The 20,564-nt window shown below is 54.4% G+C and overlaps 1 protein-coding gene across 5 annotated transcripts in view; it reads left to right on the top strand.

Moving 5' to 3' along the window:
• LNX1 (ligand of numb-protein X 1) overlaps window positions 1-20,564 on the top strand; it is an 89,058-nt gene that overhangs the window by 30,399 nt on the left and 38,095 nt on the right. For all 5 annotated transcript variants that reach the window (XM_064149282.1, XM_064149283.1, XM_064149286.1 and 2 more), the window contains one exon: window positions 18,264-18,505. In XM_064149282.1, the coding sequence (XP_064005352.1) occupies window positions 18,264-18,505 (242 nt within the window). The remainder of the gene's footprint in view (window positions 1-18,263; window positions 18,506-20,564) is intronic.

The following is a 20,564-nucleotide window of genomic DNA, read 5'->3' as shown; positions in this document are numbered from 1 at the left end:
TCCAGGCCTTTCAGCAGCTTCACTGCCCTTCTCTCCACACCTGCCAGCACCTCAACATCTCTCTCTTTGTCTTTCCTTTGATTCCTTTTAGTTTACATCTTTCCTTTTCTTTACATCTTTGCTCTTGCCTCTCCCAAGCCTGCACCACATGGAAGGGCAGTAGCAAGGGATGAAGGTTACCAGGGAGCTGGTGAAGTCATTTGAAGCTGGTGGTTTCAGTCAGTGCAGGGGACACTGCTTCCAGTGCTGCTGGCCCCAGCATAAGGGCACAGAGCTGCTGGAGGGAGGCCAGAGGAGGCCACAAAGGTGCTCCAAGGGCTGGAGCAGCTCTGCTGTGAGCACAGCCTCAGGGAGCTGGGGGGGTGCAGCTTGCAGAGGAGAAGGCTCCAAGGGCACCTCAGAGCTGCCTGCCCAGAGCTGAAGGCAGCCTGCAGGAAGGCTGCAGAGGGACTTTGCATCAGGGGCTCTAGAGACAGCCCAAGGGGCAATGGTTTGGAGCTGAGGCAGAGCAGGCTGAGAGTGGAGCTGAGGAAGGAGTTGCTGAGTGTGAGGGTGCTGAGAGTGTGTCCCAGGCTGCCCAGGGAGGCTGTGGCTGCCTCCTTGCTGGGGGTGCTGCAGGTCAGGATGGATGAGGCCTTGAGCAGCTGAGTGTAGCTGAGAGGTGTCCCTGGGCATGGTGTGGAGGTTGGAGGAGCTGAGCTCTGAGCTCCCTCCCAGCCTGAGCCATTCTGTGACTCTTCTCAGACTGTATAGGCCCTTTCCTCATTGTGATGGTGAGACCCTGTCTGCTGCCTTCTCCTGTCTCCAAGCACCTGACTGGTCTGTGAAAGGGCTCTTCTCCTGAGGGTCTTGTCTTGTTCAAGGAGGTCAAGGAGGAAAACAAAGAGCAAGTGAGTGATTTGGTCTGCCAGGCTCCTTGTGGTTAAGTCAGCAGTGCTAAGCCATGTGTCTTCCATCACACTGCAGCACTGCAAAGCTCTGAGCTGCTTATGCCTCTCGTTTGAAATTGATGGGCAAATCCTGAATTTAAGCTGCAGAGCTTAGCTTCAGCAAAACATGCTGGGCTGAAGGCTGAAAACAGAGGGAGCTTTATGGATTGAGCAAGTTCAGTGAGGCTCTCTTTGCATTAGCTTCGTTTCTGCAGCCTTGCTCAGCTCTAAACACTGATCTGTTAGACTAAACAGGTTAAAGCCAGGCTGTGACATGGCTCAGTGGTAGGGCTGACATTTAATCAGCTGGTCCTCTGTCCAGTACAATTACATGGCTGAAATACATAGAAGAGGAGGTGCAAACTGCCCTGCAAAGCTCACTGAAACCAGCAAAAATAAAACAAGCGAGGGAATAAGATCATTTGGATGTGGTGCTTGGGGGATCTGGTTTAGGGCTGGACTTTGTAGAGTAGGTTCAATGTTTGGACTTGATCCCAGTTGTCTTTTCCAACTACAGTGATTCCTTGATAAGGGTCATGAATTCTCTCCCTGTAATGTTCAGTTCCTCTTACCTGGCAGCTTTGTTTCGTTCAAGACCCTCATCTTGGCCAGGAGGATGCTGAGAGGCTGCAGCAGCTCTGCTGTGAGCACAGACTGAGAGAGTTGGGGCTGTGCAGGCTGGAGCAGAGGAGGCTCCCAGGAGACCTTCTTGTGGCCTTCCAGCATCTGAAGGGGGCTACAAAAAAGCTGGGGAGGGACTTTTGAGGCTGTGAGGGAGTGTCAGGAGTGGGGGGAATGGAGCAAAGGTGGAGGTGGGGAGAGTGAGGCTGGAGGTGAGGAGGAAGTTGTTGAGCAGGAGAGTGGTGAGAGGCTGGCAGGGGTTGCCCAGGGAGGTGGTTGAGGCCCCATGGCTGGAGGTGTTTGAGGCCAGGCTGGCTGAGGCTGTGTGCAGCCTGCTCTAGGGTAGGGTGTCCCTGGGCATGGCAGGGGGTTGGAACTGGCTGATCCTTGTGGTCCCTTCCAGCCCTGCCTGCTTCTATGATCTCTAGCTGTTACTCTATCTGCTGTCCCAGCACTCAGAGCAAGCTGTGAGGAAGCAATGAAGAGTAACATCAATGTGCTTGGTTATTTTCCTCTCACTCAGATGAGCTCCATACAGATATTATTCCACTAACTTCACCAAAAATTACTCTCTTGAATGTTATTGGAGTGGATTAGGAAGAGAAAGGAGGTTTGGGGTAGGTGAGCAAAGGGCTCCCTTCTGACATTTACACAACAGAGAGAGAGGGAAAGAAGAGCAGAGATCCAAAAGAAACACTTGGAGGGGAGGACCATCTAAACCACACTGATTCACTCCACGTGGGATGGAGCAGAAACAGCAACATCAGAAACCAGAGCATCCCTTTAGGGTGTGTGGGTGAACGAGTTGAAGCAGCACAAACACAGGGCTGTAGACTCCAGCTTCTGCCATCTCTGTGACAACCTCCTCCTCCTCCCCACAGGAAAAAAAACCCCACACCCTTGTGTGAGAACTTCAGAACATCTCAGACTCCACTCTGCCTGTCCCTTGTGGCAGTGGTGGATCCATGACAACAGATCACACACAGCCCTGGCTTTGGGTTTTGTTCCCCCCCCCATCTTACTGATGGTTTTGTTGTTGAAATTGGTCTCCAGTCCTTGGCAGAGAAAAACTCCAGAGCTTGAAGCCTGACCAGAGAGTCCCTTTGGAAGCAGAATTGGTCAGGCCTGTGGCTAAGGGGTGCAGAAAGGTCCCTGTTTGACTCTGGAGTTGAAGCTGGTCCTTTGTAAATGCTCCTCTGCGTTGCCAGGGAAGGCAGCAAGGGGTTGGAGGTGCAGGGACTTGCTGCCTGCCTCCTAAGCAGCTGAAGAAGCCTAAGAAAATAGCTATGGGCTACAACCAAACTGCTTCCCTCTCATCACACCTTTGGTTGACCACCGTGATGGGGTCAAAGTAGGGATGGTTTTGGCAGCTCAATGTCACCTCAGTGTACTGGGCACAAGGAAGCAGAGGGTGCAGGCTTGGACTTTTCCTGTTGCCTGCAGGCAAGTTCAGGGTCTATGGTTTGGGTCTTCATGCAGAAAGCTCCTCTGTTGGTTCCCCACATCTTCTGCCAGGGCTGTCTGGCACTGTATGATCCTCCTCCACCTGCCCCCTTCCTCCTCTGCCTGCCCCCTCCCTCCCCTGCCTGCCCCCTCCCTCCCCTGCCTGCCCCCTTCCTCCCCTGCCTGCCCCCTTCCTCCCCTGCCTGCCCCCTTCCTCCCCTGCCTGCCCCCTTCCTCCCCTGCCTGCCCCCTTCCTCCCCTGCCTGCCCCCTTCCTCCTCTGCCTGCCCCCCTGCCTTCTCTGCCTGCCCCCCTGCTCCTCTGCCTGCCCCCGTGCTCCTCTGCCTGCCCCCTTCCTCCTCTGCCTGCCCCCCTGCTCCTCTGCCTGCCCCCCTTCCTCCTCTGCCTGCCCCTCTGCTCCTTTGCCTGCCCCCTTCCTCCTCTGCCTGCCCCTCTGCTCCTTTGCCTGCCCCCTGCCTCCTCTGCCTGCCCCCTTGCTCCTCTGCCTGCCCCCTGCCTCCTCTGCCTGCCCCCTTCCTCCTTCCACCTCCCCATCCTCCCTCCCGGGGAGGCCCTGGGCAGGAAGGAGGGCAGGGAGTGGCTGGTGTCCATCTGAGAGCTGCTGTGGCTCCCCACACGGGCACACAAGGGCAGGCTGCCAGAACCAGCCTGAGGCTGTGTTTTGCCCCTGCAGGTGTGTGACTTGCTGCAGAGCCCAGGACAGCTTTTTGCCAGCAGGAGTGGGTGCTGTCAGGACAGCTGGCCCTGGCTGGAGACAGGGAGAGGAGTGAATTGAGGAGCATGTCCTGAAATCCTTCCCCTGACATTGCCTGGGAGCAGGCAGGAGAGGGCTGCTGCAGGACTGAGACGTGTCTGTGCTCTCCTTCATCACAGAGAAAGATGGAATCTGGATCCTGAGTGATTTTATGCCTCCCATGTTTGTTTTCCAAGCAACATTTGCTGCCCAGCAGCTCAGGCAGGACCTGGGCTGCCTGAGCAATGTTTTGGAGAGAAGATTCTGACTGCATGAAGCATTGTTCTGGCATCACCTATTGTGCTGCCTGCCAGTGGCAACTCCCTCAGCAGTTTATTTGCCTCTCTGACAGCTCCAAAAGAGAGCAGCTGTGCTGCCTGGGGTCCCCCTGTGCCAGGGAAGCAGTTGCTGATGTTCTCCCTCCCCTCCCTTCTGACTGTTTTTGTCCAGAGCCTCTTCCAGGTCTTCTGCAATAGTCACGTTGAGGAGAAATGTCTGTGGTGAGCTTTGGGGTCCAGGGCTGAGGAGACAAATGTAGATAGACCCTTAGAAACACTTGGACACGGTGCCAGAGCTCTGTTTTGATGCCAACATCCTTCTGTGCTTTTGGAAGGTAGTTGGGGGTCTGTGATTTCAGTCCTCCCTCTACCTTTTGTTGCTAGAGATACCTGATGGGGAAGAAAAGTGCCCATGCCTGCACTCAGGGCCTGCTCTGATTCTTGCTGGGCTTTGTGCTGTGATCAGAGAGTCACAGAATGTTAGGGGCTGGAAGGACCAACACCAGAGTGGTGGGGAATGGTGCCACATCCAGCTGGCAGCTGGCACTGGTGCTGTGCCCCAAGGTTCAGTGCTGGGCACAGTCTTGTTCAATGTCTTTATTTGTGATCTGGAGCAGGAGATTGAGGCCAGCATCAGTGAGTTTGCAGTGACACCAAGCTAGGAGCAGCTGTGGAACTGTTGGAGGGTAGGAGAGCCCTGCAGAGGGACCTGGCCAGGCTGGATGGGTGGGCAGAGGCCAATGGGATGAGACTGAACAAGGCCAAGTGCAGGGTTCTACGCTTTGGCCACAACAACCCCAAGCAGCACTAGAGGCTGGGGCCAGAGTGGCTGAGAGCAGCCAGGCAGAGAGGAGCTGAAGAGGAGGCAGCAGTGCCCAGGTGGGCAGCAGAGCCAATGGCATCCTGGGCTGGCTCAGGAGCAGTGTGGGCAGCAGGACAAGGGAGGTTCTTGTGCCCACCCCTGTGCTCAGCACTGCTCAGGCCAGCCCTGGAGTGCTGTGTCCAGTTGTGGGCTCCTGAATTGCAGAGAGCTGTTGAGGTGGTGGAAGGTGTGGAGAGAAGGGCAGCAAGGCTGGGGAGGGGCCTGGAGCAGAGCCCTGTGAGGAGAGGCTGAGGGAGCTGGGGGGGGTGCAGCCTGCAGCAGAGGAGGCTCAGGGCAGAGCTCATTGCTGCCTGCAGCTGCCTGCAGGGAGGCTGTAGCCAGGTGGGGTTGGGCTCTGCTGCCAGGCAGCCAGCACCAGAAGAAGCGGACAGAGTCTGAAGCTGTGCCAGGGCAGGTCTAGGCTGGCTGTGAGGAGGAAGTTCCTGTCAGAGAGAGTGATTGGCATTGGAATGGGCTGCCCAGGGAGGTGGTGGAGTGGCCGTGGCTGGAGGTGTTGCAGCCAAGCCTGGCTGGGGCACTTAGTGCCATGGTCTGGTTGGTTGGGCAGGGCTGGGTGCTAGGTTGGGCTGCCTGAGCTTGGAGCTCTCTGCCAACCTGCTTAATTCAGTGGTGACCCCTTGCTGGAGGTGTTCAAGGCCAGGTTGGAGGAAGCCTTGAGCATCCTGACCCAATGAGAGGTGTCCTTGCTGTAGCTGGAGCTGGCAGTGTGTTATGAAGTGGCCACTTGGCTGGGTGAGCCACCTGCACTGGCAGGCTGGCACAGGAACGTGTGTGTGAAGCAAGCTGGACTTGGTTTGTGTATGTCTGGCTCTGGGCTGCTAAGCCACCAGCATGCTGCTGCCCACTGCACGCTGGTACCCACTGGACCCTGGTGCCCACTGGTGCTGGGCACTGTGTCCAGCTGCAAATCCTGTCTGCTGGTGATGGCTTGAGTCACCCAGAGTGAAAATTAGCAAGTGCTGAGGCATGGCATGAACGTGCTGCTGCAGCTTAGCTGCCAGCTCCCTCCTGGAGGGCCAGAGTCACCTCAGCCAGGAGAGGACAGGTGTAATTGTTGCCTTGTCAGAGCTGCTCAGGAGCTGACATCATTTCCTATGCCTCCTGGGGCTTTCCTCCAAGGGGTCTATCATCAGCACTGATGTGACCCAGGTCTACTTCAGTCCTGACGTTAACAAAGTCACAGCCTGGGCTGGGACAGCCTCGGGCACAGAGCCTGCCTGAGTCACCCTGGTGCCACAGCCTGGCACAGAGAATCCCTGCCTTGGCTTCATTCCAGGGCAGCTCCTCTCACAGCAGCCCAAATCCTTTTTTGTAGGACCAGGAAGGTCAAGTAGGATCTGCTCTCTCCTAGGAGTCATAGAGTCAGTCAGGGTTGGAAGGGACCACAAGGAGCAGCCAGTGCCAACCCCCCTGCCATGCCCAGGGACACCCTACCCTAGAGCAGGCATTGGAATGGGCTGCCCAGGGAGGTGGTGGAGTCACTGCCTCTGGAGGTGTTGCAGCCAAGCCTGGCTGGGGCACTTAGTGCCATGGTCTGGTTGGTTGGGCAGGGCTGGGTGCTAGGTTGGGCTGGCTGAGCTTGGAGCTCTCTCCCAACCTGCTTGGCTCTATGCTTCTATGGTCTGGTTGGTTAGCAAAGGCTGATGCTAGGTTGGACTCAATGACCTCTTAGATCTCTTCCAACCTGGCTGGTTCTGTGACTGGAGAATCAAAAAGGTCTTTTCCAACCTGTTCACTTCTGTGATTCTGGGAATTCAGCTTAAAAAGATGATGCTTCTGAGGCATCAGCTGAAGCTTGATGCTTCCATTGAAAATGCTGAGTAAAAAAAACTGGGGGGTGGGGTGGGGGTCTGGGGGCTTCCCTGTTTTGACAGCATATGTGAGCTTCTCCTGCCCTGTCAGCTCTCGGGAGGCTGCAAACAACATTCCAGCCATGCTTTTTGCTGTGACTGGATGTGGTCTTTCTGGAGCCTTTCAGTGCCTTTCCAATGTGGGTTTATATTAATGGGGGGGGGAAGGCAGGCAGCATCTCCCTGAAATCTTTCATGTTCCCCTGGGTGGAAGCTGTGCAACCAGAGGCAGTGCAAATTTGTGCCTGTCAGATGGGTTGGGGCAGCTGCATTTTGGATCTGTAGCATCTCTCTGAGCCGCCTTCTCCCAGCCACATGTGCAGAGGAGAAGGCTGCAGAGCCAGGGGGTTGGAAGCCAGGAGGGAGGGTGTTTCTCTGTCAAATTGTGGTGTTGGCTGTGCCCTTCACCCACCCACCCCCAAAAACCAATGTGCAGTGAGGTATTTAATCAGTGGTGTGATTTAGGTATGTCTTGTGCCAGCTGCTAGTGCTCAACTGAGCTCTCTGATGCAGCAGGGGATGCTCTCCTCTTCTTTTCCCACGCCTACCATGAGCACAGGTTGTTTTAGGGTTTCAAGACATGAGCCAAACACAGCTTAGAGGACTGACTGGGGAGGGGTCCTTGCTGAATATTGGATGTTGAATTTGATCAGGCAGGAGAAAGGGGTTTAGAAAGGGGAAACATTTGTGGCAGCTGAAGATGCTTCTTAGCCATGGTGGCAGAAATGCTTGGTCAGCACTTGGATGGACACCTGGCAAATTCAGCTTGCCCAGCCTCAGCAGGCTATCAGAGAATAGTTCCTCACTGAAAGAGGTCTCAGACATTGGAATGGCCTACCCAGGGCAGTGCTGCAGTCACCATCCCTGGGGGTCTTCCAGCAGCCTGTGGAGTTGGCCATTAGGGGCATGGATTAGTGGTGACTCTTCAGTGCTGGGTCAGATGTTGGACTGGATGAGCTTGTAAGACTCTCCCAACCAGATGCATCCTGTGAGACTTCCTACTTCTACCCTTGCCCAAGGGGAAACAGTTAGGTGTTCAGAGCTAGATGTCTGCAAAGCTGTGTTAGCAGTGCAGTCTGGATACCCACATTGCCTTATGGGGCACTTTTGGGGCATAGAATCATGGAGTCAAGCAGGTTGGGAGAGAGCTCCAAGCTCAGCCAGCCTAACCTAGCACCCAGCCCTGCCCAACCAACCAGACCATGGCACTAAGTGCCCCAGCCAGGCTTGGCTGCAACACCTCCAGCCACGGCCACTCCACCACCTCCCTGGGCAGCCCATTCCAATGCCAATCACTCTCTCTGTGCTTGGGGTTGTCGTGGCCAGAGTGCAGAACCCTGCACTTGGGCTTGTTCAGTCTCATCCCATTGGCCTCTGCCCACCCATCCAGCCTGGCCAGGTCCCTCTGCAGGGCTCTCCTACCCTCCAGCAGCTCCACAGCTGCTCCTAGCTTGCTGTCATCTGCAAACTCACTGCTGCTGGACCCAATCCCCTGCTCCAGATCATCAGTGAAGATGCTGAACAGGACTGGATGTTGAACAGCTGACTGGCTAGGGCTAGGTTCTAGGTTGGACTGGATGATCTTGGAGGTCTCTTCCAACCTGCTTGATTCTATGATTCTATGACTGTGCCCAGCACTGATCCCTGGGGCACAGCACCAGTGCCAGCTGCCAGCTGCATGTGGCACCATTCACCACCACTCTCTGGGCCCAGCCCTCCAGACAGTTCTCAACCCATTTCAGAGTGGATCTGTCTGTTTCAGGGTGGATCTGTCCTTTCAGAGTGGATCTGTCCTTTCGGAGTGGATCTGTCCTTTCAGAGTGGATCTGTCTGTTTCAGAGTGGATCTGTCCTTTCAGGGTGGATCTGTCCTTTCAGGGTGGATCTGTCTGTTTCAGAGTGGATCTGTCTGTTTCAGAGTGGATCTGTCTGTTTCAGAGTGGATCTGTCCTTTCAGAGTGGATCTGTCTGTTTCAGAGTGGATCTGTCCTTTTGGAGTGGATCTGTCTGTTTCAGAGTGGATCTGTCTGTTTCAGAATGGATCTGTCCTTTCAGAGTGGATCTGTCCTTTCGGAGTGGATCTGCCTGTTTCAGGGTGGATCTGTCTGTTTCAGGGTGGATCTGTCTGTTTCAGGGTGGATCTGTCCTTTTGGAGTGGATCTGTCTGTTTCAGGGTGGATCTGTCCTTTCGGAGTGGATCTGTCTGTTTCAGGGTGGATCTGTCTGTTTCAGGGTGGATCTGTCTGTTTCAGGGTGGATCTGTCCTTTCGGAGTGGATCTGGGTCAGTGAGGTCTGAGGCATGTTGCAGCAGAGCTGCTGCTGGCTGCCCATAGCATCCTCTGTCAGGGAGAGGGGATAAAGGCAGTGTTCTTCCCTGGCTGCAGCCCCATTGTTTCCTGGAATTGCAAATTCCAGTGGAGAGCAGATGGGGAAGGCCAAGCCTTGGGTTGAAACCCCCTTGAAAGCAAGCACAGTGTCCCCTCCTTATGTTCTGTCTTGGGTTTTATGTGCCAGCAGGAGCCTCAGAGCTGCTCTCAGCGGTGCTGGCACGTTGGGGCTGTGACACACAGGACATTGTAATGAGTTTTATTTGACAACCCAATGCCTGCTAAGCCTGTGGAAACACAAAGCTGCTGTCTAGCAGGCTTCTGTTTGGCTGCAGCTGCAAGAATTGGGTTAGGCTAATTCTGTGGCTGGCTGCTGTTAAAAGCCTCAAACCTCTTGTCCCTTGGGAGCATATTTAGCTCACTGCATCACACAGATTTTATGGCCTAGGTGTGGATGGGAGGATGGGAAGAGGATGCTGAGATCCTGAGCTGCAGCAGACTGGTTTGACCTGCTGAATACAACCCAGTGATCAAAACAGTGGACAATAGATGTGAGGAACACGTGGGTCAGCAGGCTGAACTCTTCCTCTTCACCTCAATTCCATGTGTAAACGCAGTGTGGTGGACTGTGGAGCATGGCGAGGCACAGCCTTGCCAGCCCTGAGTATTTCTCTGTCCTCACACTTGTTTTTGTCACAGGGAACTTGATTTTAGCAGCATTAAACCTTTATTGAGCATTAAACCTTTGTAGAGAGTCCTCGAATGGTTCAGGTTGGGAGGCAGCTCAGAGCTCATCTCCTCCAACCTCCCCACCATGCCCAGGGACATCTCTCAACTCCACTCAGAAGGCCTCCTCCATCCCCCAGGCTCTCAAGGCACTTCCTGAGCTTTGTTTTCCTGCAAGTCCTTGGAAAGCACCAAACACAATTCCCAGCAGGCTTTTGGATAGGTGCCCACGGGGGTGACTTGGGCCACTGTGCTTTGATGGAGCCCTGACACAGCTGCACCATCTCCCCAGCACATCACATCAGTCATTTGCTGTAGGTTGGAGTTGGTGACCCTGAGTGGCTTTTCCAACCTGGAGGTTTCTGTGATTCTCTGATCTCCAGGGATGCTGATTCCAGCACCTCCCTGAGTGGCCTGTTCCAACCCCTCACCACTTAGAATAGAACCAAGCAGGTTGGCAGAGAGCTCCAAGCTCAGCCAGCCCAACCTAGCACCCAGCCCTGGCCAACCAACCAGACCATGGCACTAAGAGCCTCATCCAGGCTTTTGGGATCACAGAACCAAGCAGGTTGGCAGAGAGCTCCAAGCTCAGCCAGCCCAACCTAGCACCCAGCCCTGCCCAACCAACCAGACCATGCCTCTAAGTGCCCCAGCCAGGCTTGGCTTCAACACCTCCAGGGAGGTGATGGAGTCACCATCCAAAAAGATCTCTTTCAACCTGCTTGAGTCTATGATTCTATGATGTGATGATCTCTGGAGGTCCCTCTCAACCTCTAAGGTTCTGTGATTGTGCTCTGTGTGCAGACAGCTGTGCTGTGCTGGGAGGGTTTCAGCCTGGAGCTTGTGATGAGGCTTGAACTTTGAAGAGAAATCAGTGCACTCTCTAGTTTCAACATCATCAGTGACAGAGTAGTGGCCTGGAAGGAGCACCAGGGCAGGGAGAGAACATGAGCTGCACCAACAGCTCGTCCCCAGCCCCAGTGACACCTGGGACCATTGCACAAGAATCCCAGCCATGGGGTTTTTGCCCACAACTGCAAGCAACAAGCAGTGTTTGGCTGTTTCTTCCCTCAATTGCCTGCTCCAGGACAGAGGCCAATGGACTTGTGAAAAGATTGCACATGAGAAGCAGCAGCTGGGGGTGGAAATACAATTTTCTGCTCTTAAAAAGCAGAGGAAATAAAGCCTGTGTGTGACCATGAAGCATGGCACAGCCTGGGGGTGTCCAGGGATGGACTGGGTGAGGCTGTTTGAGCAGCTCAGTCAAGTTGGGAGGTTGGAGTAGATGTTCTCTGAGGTCCCTTCCAGCTTAGGCCATTCTGTGCTCCTTCAGCAGCATGTGCACAGAGCTTAGGGAAGTTTAGGAAGGGCAGGTCCTGCCTGACCAACCTGAGCTGCTTCTATGATCAGGTTCCTGCCTGGTGCATGTGGGGCAGGCTGTGGATGGAGTCTGCCTGGAGTGCAGCAAAGCCTTTGGCACTGTCTGCCACAAGCAGCTCCTGGCACAGCTGGCAGCTGCTGGCCTGGACAGATTCACTCTGGTATGGGTCAAGAAGTGGCTGGAGGGCTGGGCAAAGAGAGTGGTGGTGAATGGTGCCACATGCAGCTGGCAGCTGGCACTGGTGCTGTGCCCCAGGGATCAGTGCTGGGCACAGTACTGTTCAGTGTCTTCATTGATGATCTGGAGCAGGAGATTGAGTCCAGCAGCAGTGAGTTTGCAGTGACACCAAGCTAGGAGCAGCTGTGGAGCTGTTGGAGGGTAGGAGAGGCCTGCAGAGGGACCTGGCCAGGCTGGATGGGTGGGCAGAGGCCAATGGGATGAGAGTGAACAAGGCCAAGTGCAGGGTTCTGCACTTTGTCCACAACAACCCCAAGCAGCACTGCAGGCTGGGGCCAGAGTGGCTGAGAGCAGGCAGGCAGAGAGGGAGCTGGGGGTGGTGGGAGAGAGGAGCTGAAGAGGAGGCAGCAGTGCCCAGGTGGGCAGCAGAGCCAATGGCATCCTGGGCTGGCTCAGGAGCAGTGTGGGCAGCAGGACAAGGGAGGTTCTTGTGCCCACCCCTGTGCTCAGCACTGCTCAGGCCAGCCCTGGAGTGCTGTGTCCAGTTGTGGGCTCCTGAATTGCAGAGAGCTGTTGAGGTGCTGGCAGGTGTGGAGAGAAGGGCAGCAAGGCTGGGGAGGGGCCTGGAGCAGAGCCCTGTGAGGAGAGGCTGAGGGAGCTGGGGGGGTGCAGCCTGCAGCAGAGGAGGCTCAGGGCAGAGCTCATTGCTGCCTGCAGCTGCCTGCAGGGAGGCTGTAGCCAGGTGGGGTTGGGCTCTGCTGCCAGGCAGCCAGCAGCAGAAGAAGGGGACACAGCCTCAAGCTGTGGCAGGGCAGGTCTAGGCTGGATGTGAGGAGGAAGTTGCTGGCAGAGAGAGTGATTGGCATTGGAATGGGCATGGCAGGGAGGTGGTGGAGTGGTCGTGGCTGGAGGTGTTGCAGCCAAGCCTGGCTGGGGCACTTAGTGCCATGGTCTGGTTGGTTGGGCAGGGCTGGGTGCTAGGTTGGGCTGGCTGAGCTTGGAGCTCTCTCCCAACCTGCTTGATTTTATGATCCTATGTTTCCACGTAAGGTCTCACCTGGGCAGTGTAGAGGGGAAGGAGATCCTTCCTTGATCTGCTGGCCACACTCCTCTTAATGCCCCACCAGGATCCCATTGGCCATCTTGGGCACAAGGGCACATTGCTGTGCCAACAAGGGATGCACAACTTGGGGCAGCTGCAGAAGTGGTGAATTCCAATGGCTTCATTAAAGGCAAAGGCATGGATAAAAAAGGAAACTAAGGAAAGCATAAGAAGGATATGCAGAAATTAAACTGAGGGGGCAGGAAAAAAAATGGCTATTTGAGAGGTGGTTCTTATCTGGTGGGAAAGTTTTTAAGCTAAGTAACTTTAGCTTGAAGAAATAAACGTTAGGAGGAGCTTTGTAAATATTTATAGAGTAGTAACACAGAGCTATGGAGCCACTAAATCTGTGCTGCAGCAAGGGCCTCTGCTTGGCAGTGCAGAGAAGTGAGATGAGGAAATCTTTCTGACAGCCAGGCAGACAAAGCCATTTGCCTCAGCTGAACTTCTGTCACAGCTACCATAGAATCAGGGAATCCAGCAGGTTGGCAGAGAGCTCCAAGCTCAGCCAGCCCAACCTAGCACCCAGCCCTGCCCAACCAACCAGACCATGGCACTAAGTGCCCCAGCCAGGCTTGGCTTCAACACCTCCAGCCACGGCCACTCCACCACCTCCCTGGGCAGCCCATTCCAATGCCAATCACTCTCTCTGCCAGCAACTTCCTCCTCACATCCAGCCTAGACCTGCCCTGGGCACAGCTTGAGACTGTGTCCCCTTGTTCTGGTGCTGGCTGCCTGGCAGCAGAGCCCAACCCCACCTGGCTACAGCCTCCCTGCAGGGAGCTGCAGGCAGCAATGAGCTCTGCCCTGAGCCTCCTCTGCTGCAGGCTGCACACCCCCAGCTCCCTCAGCCTCTCCTCACAGGGCTCTGCTCCAGGCCCCTCCCCAGCCTTGCTGCCCTTCTCTCCACACCTGCCAGCACCTCAACAGCTCTCTGCAATTCAGGAGCCCACAACTGGACACAGCACTCCAGGGCTGGCCTGAGCAGTGCTGAGCACAGGGGCACAAGAACCTCCCTTGTCCTGCTGCCCACACTGCTCCTGAGCCAGCCCAGGATGCCATTGGCTCTGCTGCCCACCTGGGCACTGCTGCCTCAGCTTCAGCTGCTCTCCGCCAGCACCCCCAGCTCCCTCTCTGCCTGGCTGCTCTCAGCCACTCTGGCCCCAGCCTGCAGTGCTGCTTGGGGTTGTTGTGGCCAAAGTGCAGAACCCTGCACTAAACTACTCCATGATGAAGCACTGGGACAGTTTCCCTCCTGGGGGTAAAGTGAGCATTTCCCCCAGCTCTGGGAGATGATGTGCAGAGGGTACCCAGGTGCACCTGTGCCAGGGTACAGAGAGTACAGGGCAGCAGCAGTGAGCAGGCAGAAATGTTGCTGGCATAAGGAAATCCAAGTGCAGGTGCAGGGAGCAGCTTGTTCTGGCTGCACCTTCAGGGAAGGGTTTTGCAGCCTGGCTCTCAGGGAGTGCTGGCTGGAAACTGCACTCCAGGAGGTTCAGCTTTGCTTTTTCAAGGGCTTATCCCTTTCCTTATGGATGTTAAGGAAGACTGAATGGAGGCAGGAGCCTCTTAGCCATGGGTGCTGGCTACAGCAGCTGGAGGAATGCTCTTCACATGGCACAATCCTTTATAAAAGAGCAGTAAGGATAAATGCCTTGAAATAAAACTATCAGGTACTTGCTTTGGAGGTGAGGTGGTTCAGAGGTAGCATTCTTATGGTATCATAGCATCAAGCAGGTTGGAAGAGAGCTCCCAGCCCTGCCCAACCAACCAGACCATGGCACTAAGTGCCCCAGCCAGGCTTGGCTGCAACACCTCCAGCCACAGCCACTCCACCACCTCCCTGCCATGCCCATTCCAATGCCAATCACTCTCTCTGCCAGGAGCTTCCTCCTCACATCCAGCCTAGACCTGCCCTGGCACAGCTTGAGGCTGTGTCCCCTTCTTCTGTTGCTGGCTGCCTGGCAGCAGAGCCCAACCCCACCTGGCTACAGCCTCCCTGCAGGCAGCTGCAGGCAGCAATGAGCTCTGCCCTGAGCTTCCTCACACATTGCTCAGATCTCCTCTCAGCCTTCTTCTCTCCAGAGTAAACAGCCCCAGAGCTCTCAGTCTCTCTTCATAGGGGAGAGGCTCAAGTCCCTCAGTGATCCTCATGACTCTCAGTCAGGAGGGTTTCTATGACAGGGCCAGGATGTGGTAGTCACTGTTGGAACTTCTGATCCCAGCTCTCAGGGAGCCCACATGGCACAGGGATGAGACTGCTTGCAGCGAGGGCCTGGCTGGAACACACTTGTCTGCCCTGATCAGGGTTTAGCTTCAGATCAACGATGGCAGCAGCCCATTATGCAGTGTTTTCTTCTCTTGGGCAATCCTGAGTGCTTTGTGCACATTGCTCTTGATTGCACTCAGGCACTGTGGCCACTGCTGCCACACGACAGCTAAACAGCACCACAACGCTGAGTGCACTGCAAGTGAAGCTGGGGAAGCACTGCTGGAGCTTGGCAAGGAGAGCTTCTGCTCTCTTTATTTGTGCCAGGGCTGGCTGGTGAGCACTGCCACACTCTAGATCTGTTTTCTGGCTGAGCAGTCAGCTGTGAGACAGAGGGCATGAGGGGTGGCCTGGGCAGTGACACATGGAGAAAGCAGGGCAGCTTTAAAAGAGCAAGGATATATGTGATTATTGGGGTTTCTGCCTGGTGTTTGATTTAGATCACTGGAAGTGAAGTGAAAAGCTCAGTCCTTGTTCAGGGTCTGCCATTACAACCTGCTCCTTTGTCACTCTTGGTAATGGAAATCCTTGAGGTCAACCTCACAGCATCATAGAATCGAGCAGGTTGGAAGAGACCTCCAAGCTCATCCACAGAATATCGTGGATTGGAAAAGATCATAGTATCATAGTATCATAGTATCATCATCAGGGTTGGAAGAGACCTCACAGATCATCAAGTCCAACCCTTTACCACAGAGGTCAAGGCTAGACCATGGCACCAAGTGCCACGTCCAACCCTGCCTTGAACAGCCCCAGGGACGGCGACTCCACCACCTCCCCGGGCAGCCCATTCCAGTGAATGATCTTTAAGATCATCTTTAAGATCATCAAGTCCAGTTGTTAGTGCCACACTTACAAGTCCTTGACTAAACCAAACTCCAGTCCAACCTATCAGGCTCAGGGCAGAGCTCATTGCTGTCCACAACTACCTGCAGGGAGGCTGTAGCCAGGTGGGGTTGGGCTCTGCTGCCAGGCAGCCAGCAACAGAAGAAGGGGACAGAGTCTGAAGCTGTGGCAGGGCAGGTCTAGGCTGGCTGTGAGGAGGAAGTTGCTGTCAGAGAGAGTGATTGGCATTGGAATGGGCTGCCCAGGGAGGTGGTGGAGTGGCTGTGGCTGGAGGTGTTGCAGCCAAGCCTGGCTGGGGCACTTAGTGCCATGGTCTGGTTGGTTGGGCAGGGCTGGGTGCTAGGTTGGGCTGGCTGAGCTTGGAGCTCTCTGCCAACCTGCTTGGTTCTGTGATTCTGTGATAAAAACCTCAGTGTTATCATAGCTCAAACTGCTCCTTGCATGTGATGCAGAGAGCTCTGTGACTTATCACAGGCTCACAGGATGTTAGGGGCTGGAAGGGACCCAAGGAGATGATGGAGTCCAACTCCTAACGTTCAGTGTGAGCCCTGTTGTGTTTTCTACATGTCTGTATAGATAACAGAATGGAGTAGAGTAGAACAGAGTAGCAGCTTGTTGGTCTGCAGTGGAGGAGAAGCTGCAGAGCCAATCTCATCACAGGCTCACAAGATGTTAGGGGTTGGAAGGGACCCAAGGAGATCATTGAGTCCAATCCCCCTGCCAGAGCAGGACCACACAATCTAACACAGATCACAGAGGAACACATCCAGACATGTCTGGAAAGGCTCCACAACCTCTCTGGGCAGCCTGTGCCAGGGCTCTGGGACCCTTCCAGTCAAGAAGTTGCCCCTTGTGCTGAGCTGGAACCTCCTGTGCTGCAGCTTCCATCCACTGCTGCTTGTCCTATCCCAGGGAGCAAGTGAGAAGGACAACCCTCATCTCCTCCTGCTGTCCCAGAAAGTGCTTCAGTAAACCATTTCTCTTCCAAGGCCTCCTTTCAGCATTGCTACCTCTCTTTGTGACACTTAACCCCCTTGCTTTGTGTGCTGTATGCATTATGCATTGCCTTTTGTGCATGGCACACATTAGGAGGAGCTTTCTCTCCCTAAGGCTTTCTGCAGCTATTTCTGTGAGCTCGTCCTACAGGGCACTTCTCTGAAAGTCATCAGTTAGCCTTAGCTAGGAAGCAGGAGCTGATAGGGACTGAAAGTAGGCCAAGCTCAGTAAACTCTGAGTAAAAGGCAGATTTCTTTTGTTTGCTGTGGGGTTTGTGTTGTTTAATGTCTTTTAATGCAGTACATGAGGTTCCAGGAGGTGGACAGTTCTGGAGCCCCCATTACAAGAAGGATGTGGAGATGTTGGAGTGTGATTCTGGTTCTGTGACTCTATGACTCTGTGATTCTGATTCTGTGACTCTGATTCTGACTCTATGACTCTGATTCTGTGACTGTGACTCTGATTCTATCCCTCTATGACTCTGTGATTCTGACTCTATGACTCTGTGACTCTGAGTCTGTGACTGTGATTCTGACTTTATGATTCTGATTCTGTGACTGTGATTCTGATTCTATGGCTCTATGACTCTGTGATTCTAATTCTGTGACTGTGATTCTGACTCTGTGACTCTGATTCTGACTCTATGACTCTGATTCTGACTCTATGACTCTGTGACTCTGATTCTGTGACTGATTCTGTGTCTGATCCTGATTCTGTGACTCTATGACTCTGATTCTGTGACTGTGATTCTGGTTCTGTGACTTCATGACTCTGTGATTCTGATTCTGTGACTGTGATTCTGATTCTATAGCTATGACTCTGTGATTCTGATTCTGTGACTGTGATTCTGATTCTGTGACTCTATGACTCTGTGATCCTGATTCTGTGATCCTGATTCTGTGACTGTGATTCTGATTCTATGACTCTGATTCTGACTCTATGACTCTGTGACTCTGAGTCTGTGACTGTGATCCTGACTTTATGATTCTGATTCTGTGACTGTGATTCTGATTCTATGACTCTGATTCTGACTCTATGACTCTGTGACTCTGAGTCTGTGACTGTGATCCTGACTTTATGATTCTGATTCTGTGACTGTGATTCTGATTCTATGACTCTGATTCTGACTCTATGACTCTGTGACTCTGAGTCTGTGACTGTGATTCTGACTTTATGACTCTGTGATTCTGATTCTGTGTCTGTGATTCTGATTCTATAGCTATGACTCTGTGATTCTGATTCTGTGACTGTGATTCTGATTCTGTGACTCTATGACTCTGTGATTCTGATTCTCTGGCTCTGTGACTTTGTGACTGATTCTCTGACTGTGATTCTGATTCTGTGACTCTGTGATTCTGACTGATTCTATGACTGATTCTATGACTCTGTGATTCTGATTCTACGACTCTGTGATTCTGACTGATTCTATGACTGATTCTGTGACTCTGATTCTGACTCTACGACTCTGTGATTCTGATTCTATGACTCTGTGATTCTGACTCTGTGACTGTGATTCTGATTCTATGACTCTGTGACTGTGATTCTGATTCTGTGACTCTGACTCTGTGACTCTCTGACGTTGTGATTCTCTGACCCTGTGATCCTGAGGGGCTTTTCCAGTCTGAACGTGCCGTGTGATCCCGTGAAGCACACCTGAGTGCGTTCCCCTTTCCCTCCCCTAGATGTAAAGGAGCATCCCACTATGGCCTTACCAAGGAGCGGAAGAGACGTTCCCAGGACTGCTCTCCAGCCCACGGCTCCAGCTTAGCCGTGGCTGCCCTGGACCCTGAGCTGTCTGCAGCTGCTGCCATCGCCTTAATGAGCGACGAGCCCGGGCTGGTGAACCCAGCCTTCAGCCCCACCTCGGAGGAGAGCCAGGCGGGCAGCAGCCCCGGGGACCTGCACCGCGGCAGCCGCAGCACAGGTAAGCACTTCAGAGCCTGTTTCACAGCCTGCTTGCTGCTGAAACACAGCTCCAGGGAGAGGAGAGGGAGAGGGAGAGGGAGAGGGAGAGGAGAGGGAGAGGAGAGGAGAGGAGAGGAGAGGAGAGGAGAGGAGAGGAGAGGAGAGGAGAGGAGAGGAGAGGAGAGGAGAGGAGAGGAGAGGAGAGGAGAGGAGAGGAGAGGAGAGGAGAGGAGAGGAGAGGAGAGGAGAGGAGAGGAGAGGAGAGGAGAGGAGAGGAGAGGAGAGGAGAGGAGAGGAGAGGAGAGGAGAGGAGAGGAGAGGAGAGGAGAGGAGAGGAGAGGAGAGGAGAGGAGAGGAGAGGAGAGGAGAGGAGAGGAGAGGAGAGGAGAGGAGAGGAGAGGAGAGGAGAGGAGAGGAGAGGAGAGGAGAGGAGAGGAGAGGAGAGGAGAGGAGAGGAGAGGAGAGGAGAGGAGAGGAGAGGAGAGGAGAGGAGAGGAGAGGAGAGGAGAGGAGAGGAAGAATGGAGAGGAGAGGAGAGGAGAGGAGAGGAGAGGAGAGGAGAGGAGAGGAGAGGAGAGGAGAGGAGAGGAGAGGAGAGGAGAGGAGAGGAGAGGAGAGGAGAGGAGAGGAGAGGAGAGGAGAGGAGAGGAGAGGAGAGGAAGAATGGAGAGGAGAGGAGAGGAGAGGAGAGGAGAGGAGAGGAGAGGAGAGGAGAGGAGAGGAGAGGAGAGGAGAGGAGAGGAGAGGAGAGGAGAGGAGAGGAAGAATGGAGAGGAGAGGAGAGGAGAGGAAGAATGGAGAGGAGAGGAAGAATGGAGAGGAGAGGAAGAATGGAGAGGAGAGGAAGAATGGAGAGGAGAGGAAGAATGGAGAGGAGAGGAAGAATGGAGAGGAGAGGAAGAATGGAGAGGAGAGGAAGAATGGAGAGGAGAGGAAGAATGGAGAGGAGAGGAAGAATGGAGAGGAGAGGAAGAATGGAGAGGAGAGGAAGAATGGAGAGGAGAGGAAGAATGGAGAGGAGAGGAAGAATGGAGAGGAGAGGAAGAATGGAGAGGAGAGGAAGAATGGAGAGGAGAGGAAGAATGGAGAGGAGAGGAAGAATGGAGAGGAGAGGAGAGGAGAGGAGAGGAGAGGAGAGGAGAGGAGAGGAGAGGAGAGGAGAGGAGAGGAGAGGAGAGGAGAGGAGAGGAGAGGAGAGGAGAGGAGAGGAGAGGAGAGGAGAGGAGAGGAGAGGAGAGGAGAGGAGAGGAGAGGAGAGGAGAGGGAAAACTTTTGCTCTGCGTGGCTTATCACAAAGAACTCCTTCCTCAGCTCCACTCTCAGCCTGCTCTGCCTCAGCTCCAAACCATTGCCCCTTGGGCTGTCTCTAGAGCCCCTGATGCAAAGTCTCTCTGCAGCCTTCCTGCAGGCTGCCTTCAGCTCTGGGCAGGCAGCTCTGAGGTGCCCCTGGAGCCTTCTCCCCTGCAGGCTGCACCCCCCCCAGCTCCCTGAGGCTGTGCTCACAGCAGAGCTGCTCCAGCCCCTGCAGCATCTTTGTGGCCTCCTCTGGGCTCACTCCAACAGCAATGTGTCCTCCTCCTGCTGGGGCCAGCAGCACTGAGGCAGTGTCCCCCTGCACTGACTGGAACCACCAGCTTCAAACGACTGCAAAGTTACAGATGGGTGATCTCCATCAGAGCCATTTAGGGCCTGGAGAGTAAATCTTATGAAGAGCAACTGAGGGAGCTGGGGATGGTTAGGGTGAGGAAGAGGAGGCTGAGGGCAGAGCTCATTGCTGCCTACAGCTACCTGAAGGGACCTTATGGAGAGGCTGCTGCTGGGCTCTTCTCATAGGTAGCTGGAGACAGAAGAAGGGGGAATGGCCTCAAGCTGAGGCTGGGGAGGTTTAGATTGGACATTGGGAAGAAGTTTTTCATGGAGAGAGTGGTCAGGGAGTGGAATGAGCTGCCCAGGAAGGTGGTGGAGTCACCCACTCTGGATATGTTTCAGGGTGGCTTGGGTGTGGTGCTTGGGGCAATGGTTTAAGGTGCATGTTATAGAGCAGGGCTCTAGGTTGGCCTTGGTGATCCTGAGGGGCT

The sequence above is a fragment of the Pogoniulus pusillus genome, chromosome 9 (assembly GCF_015220805.1).
Source record: "Pogoniulus pusillus isolate bPogPus1 chromosome 9, bPogPus1.pri, whole genome shotgun sequence".
In the NCBI taxonomy this organism is placed as follows: Eukaryota; Metazoa; Chordata; class Aves; order Piciformes; family Lybiidae; genus Pogoniulus; species Pogoniulus pusillus.
This window is presented reverse-complemented; position numbering and strand designations above follow the sequence as displayed.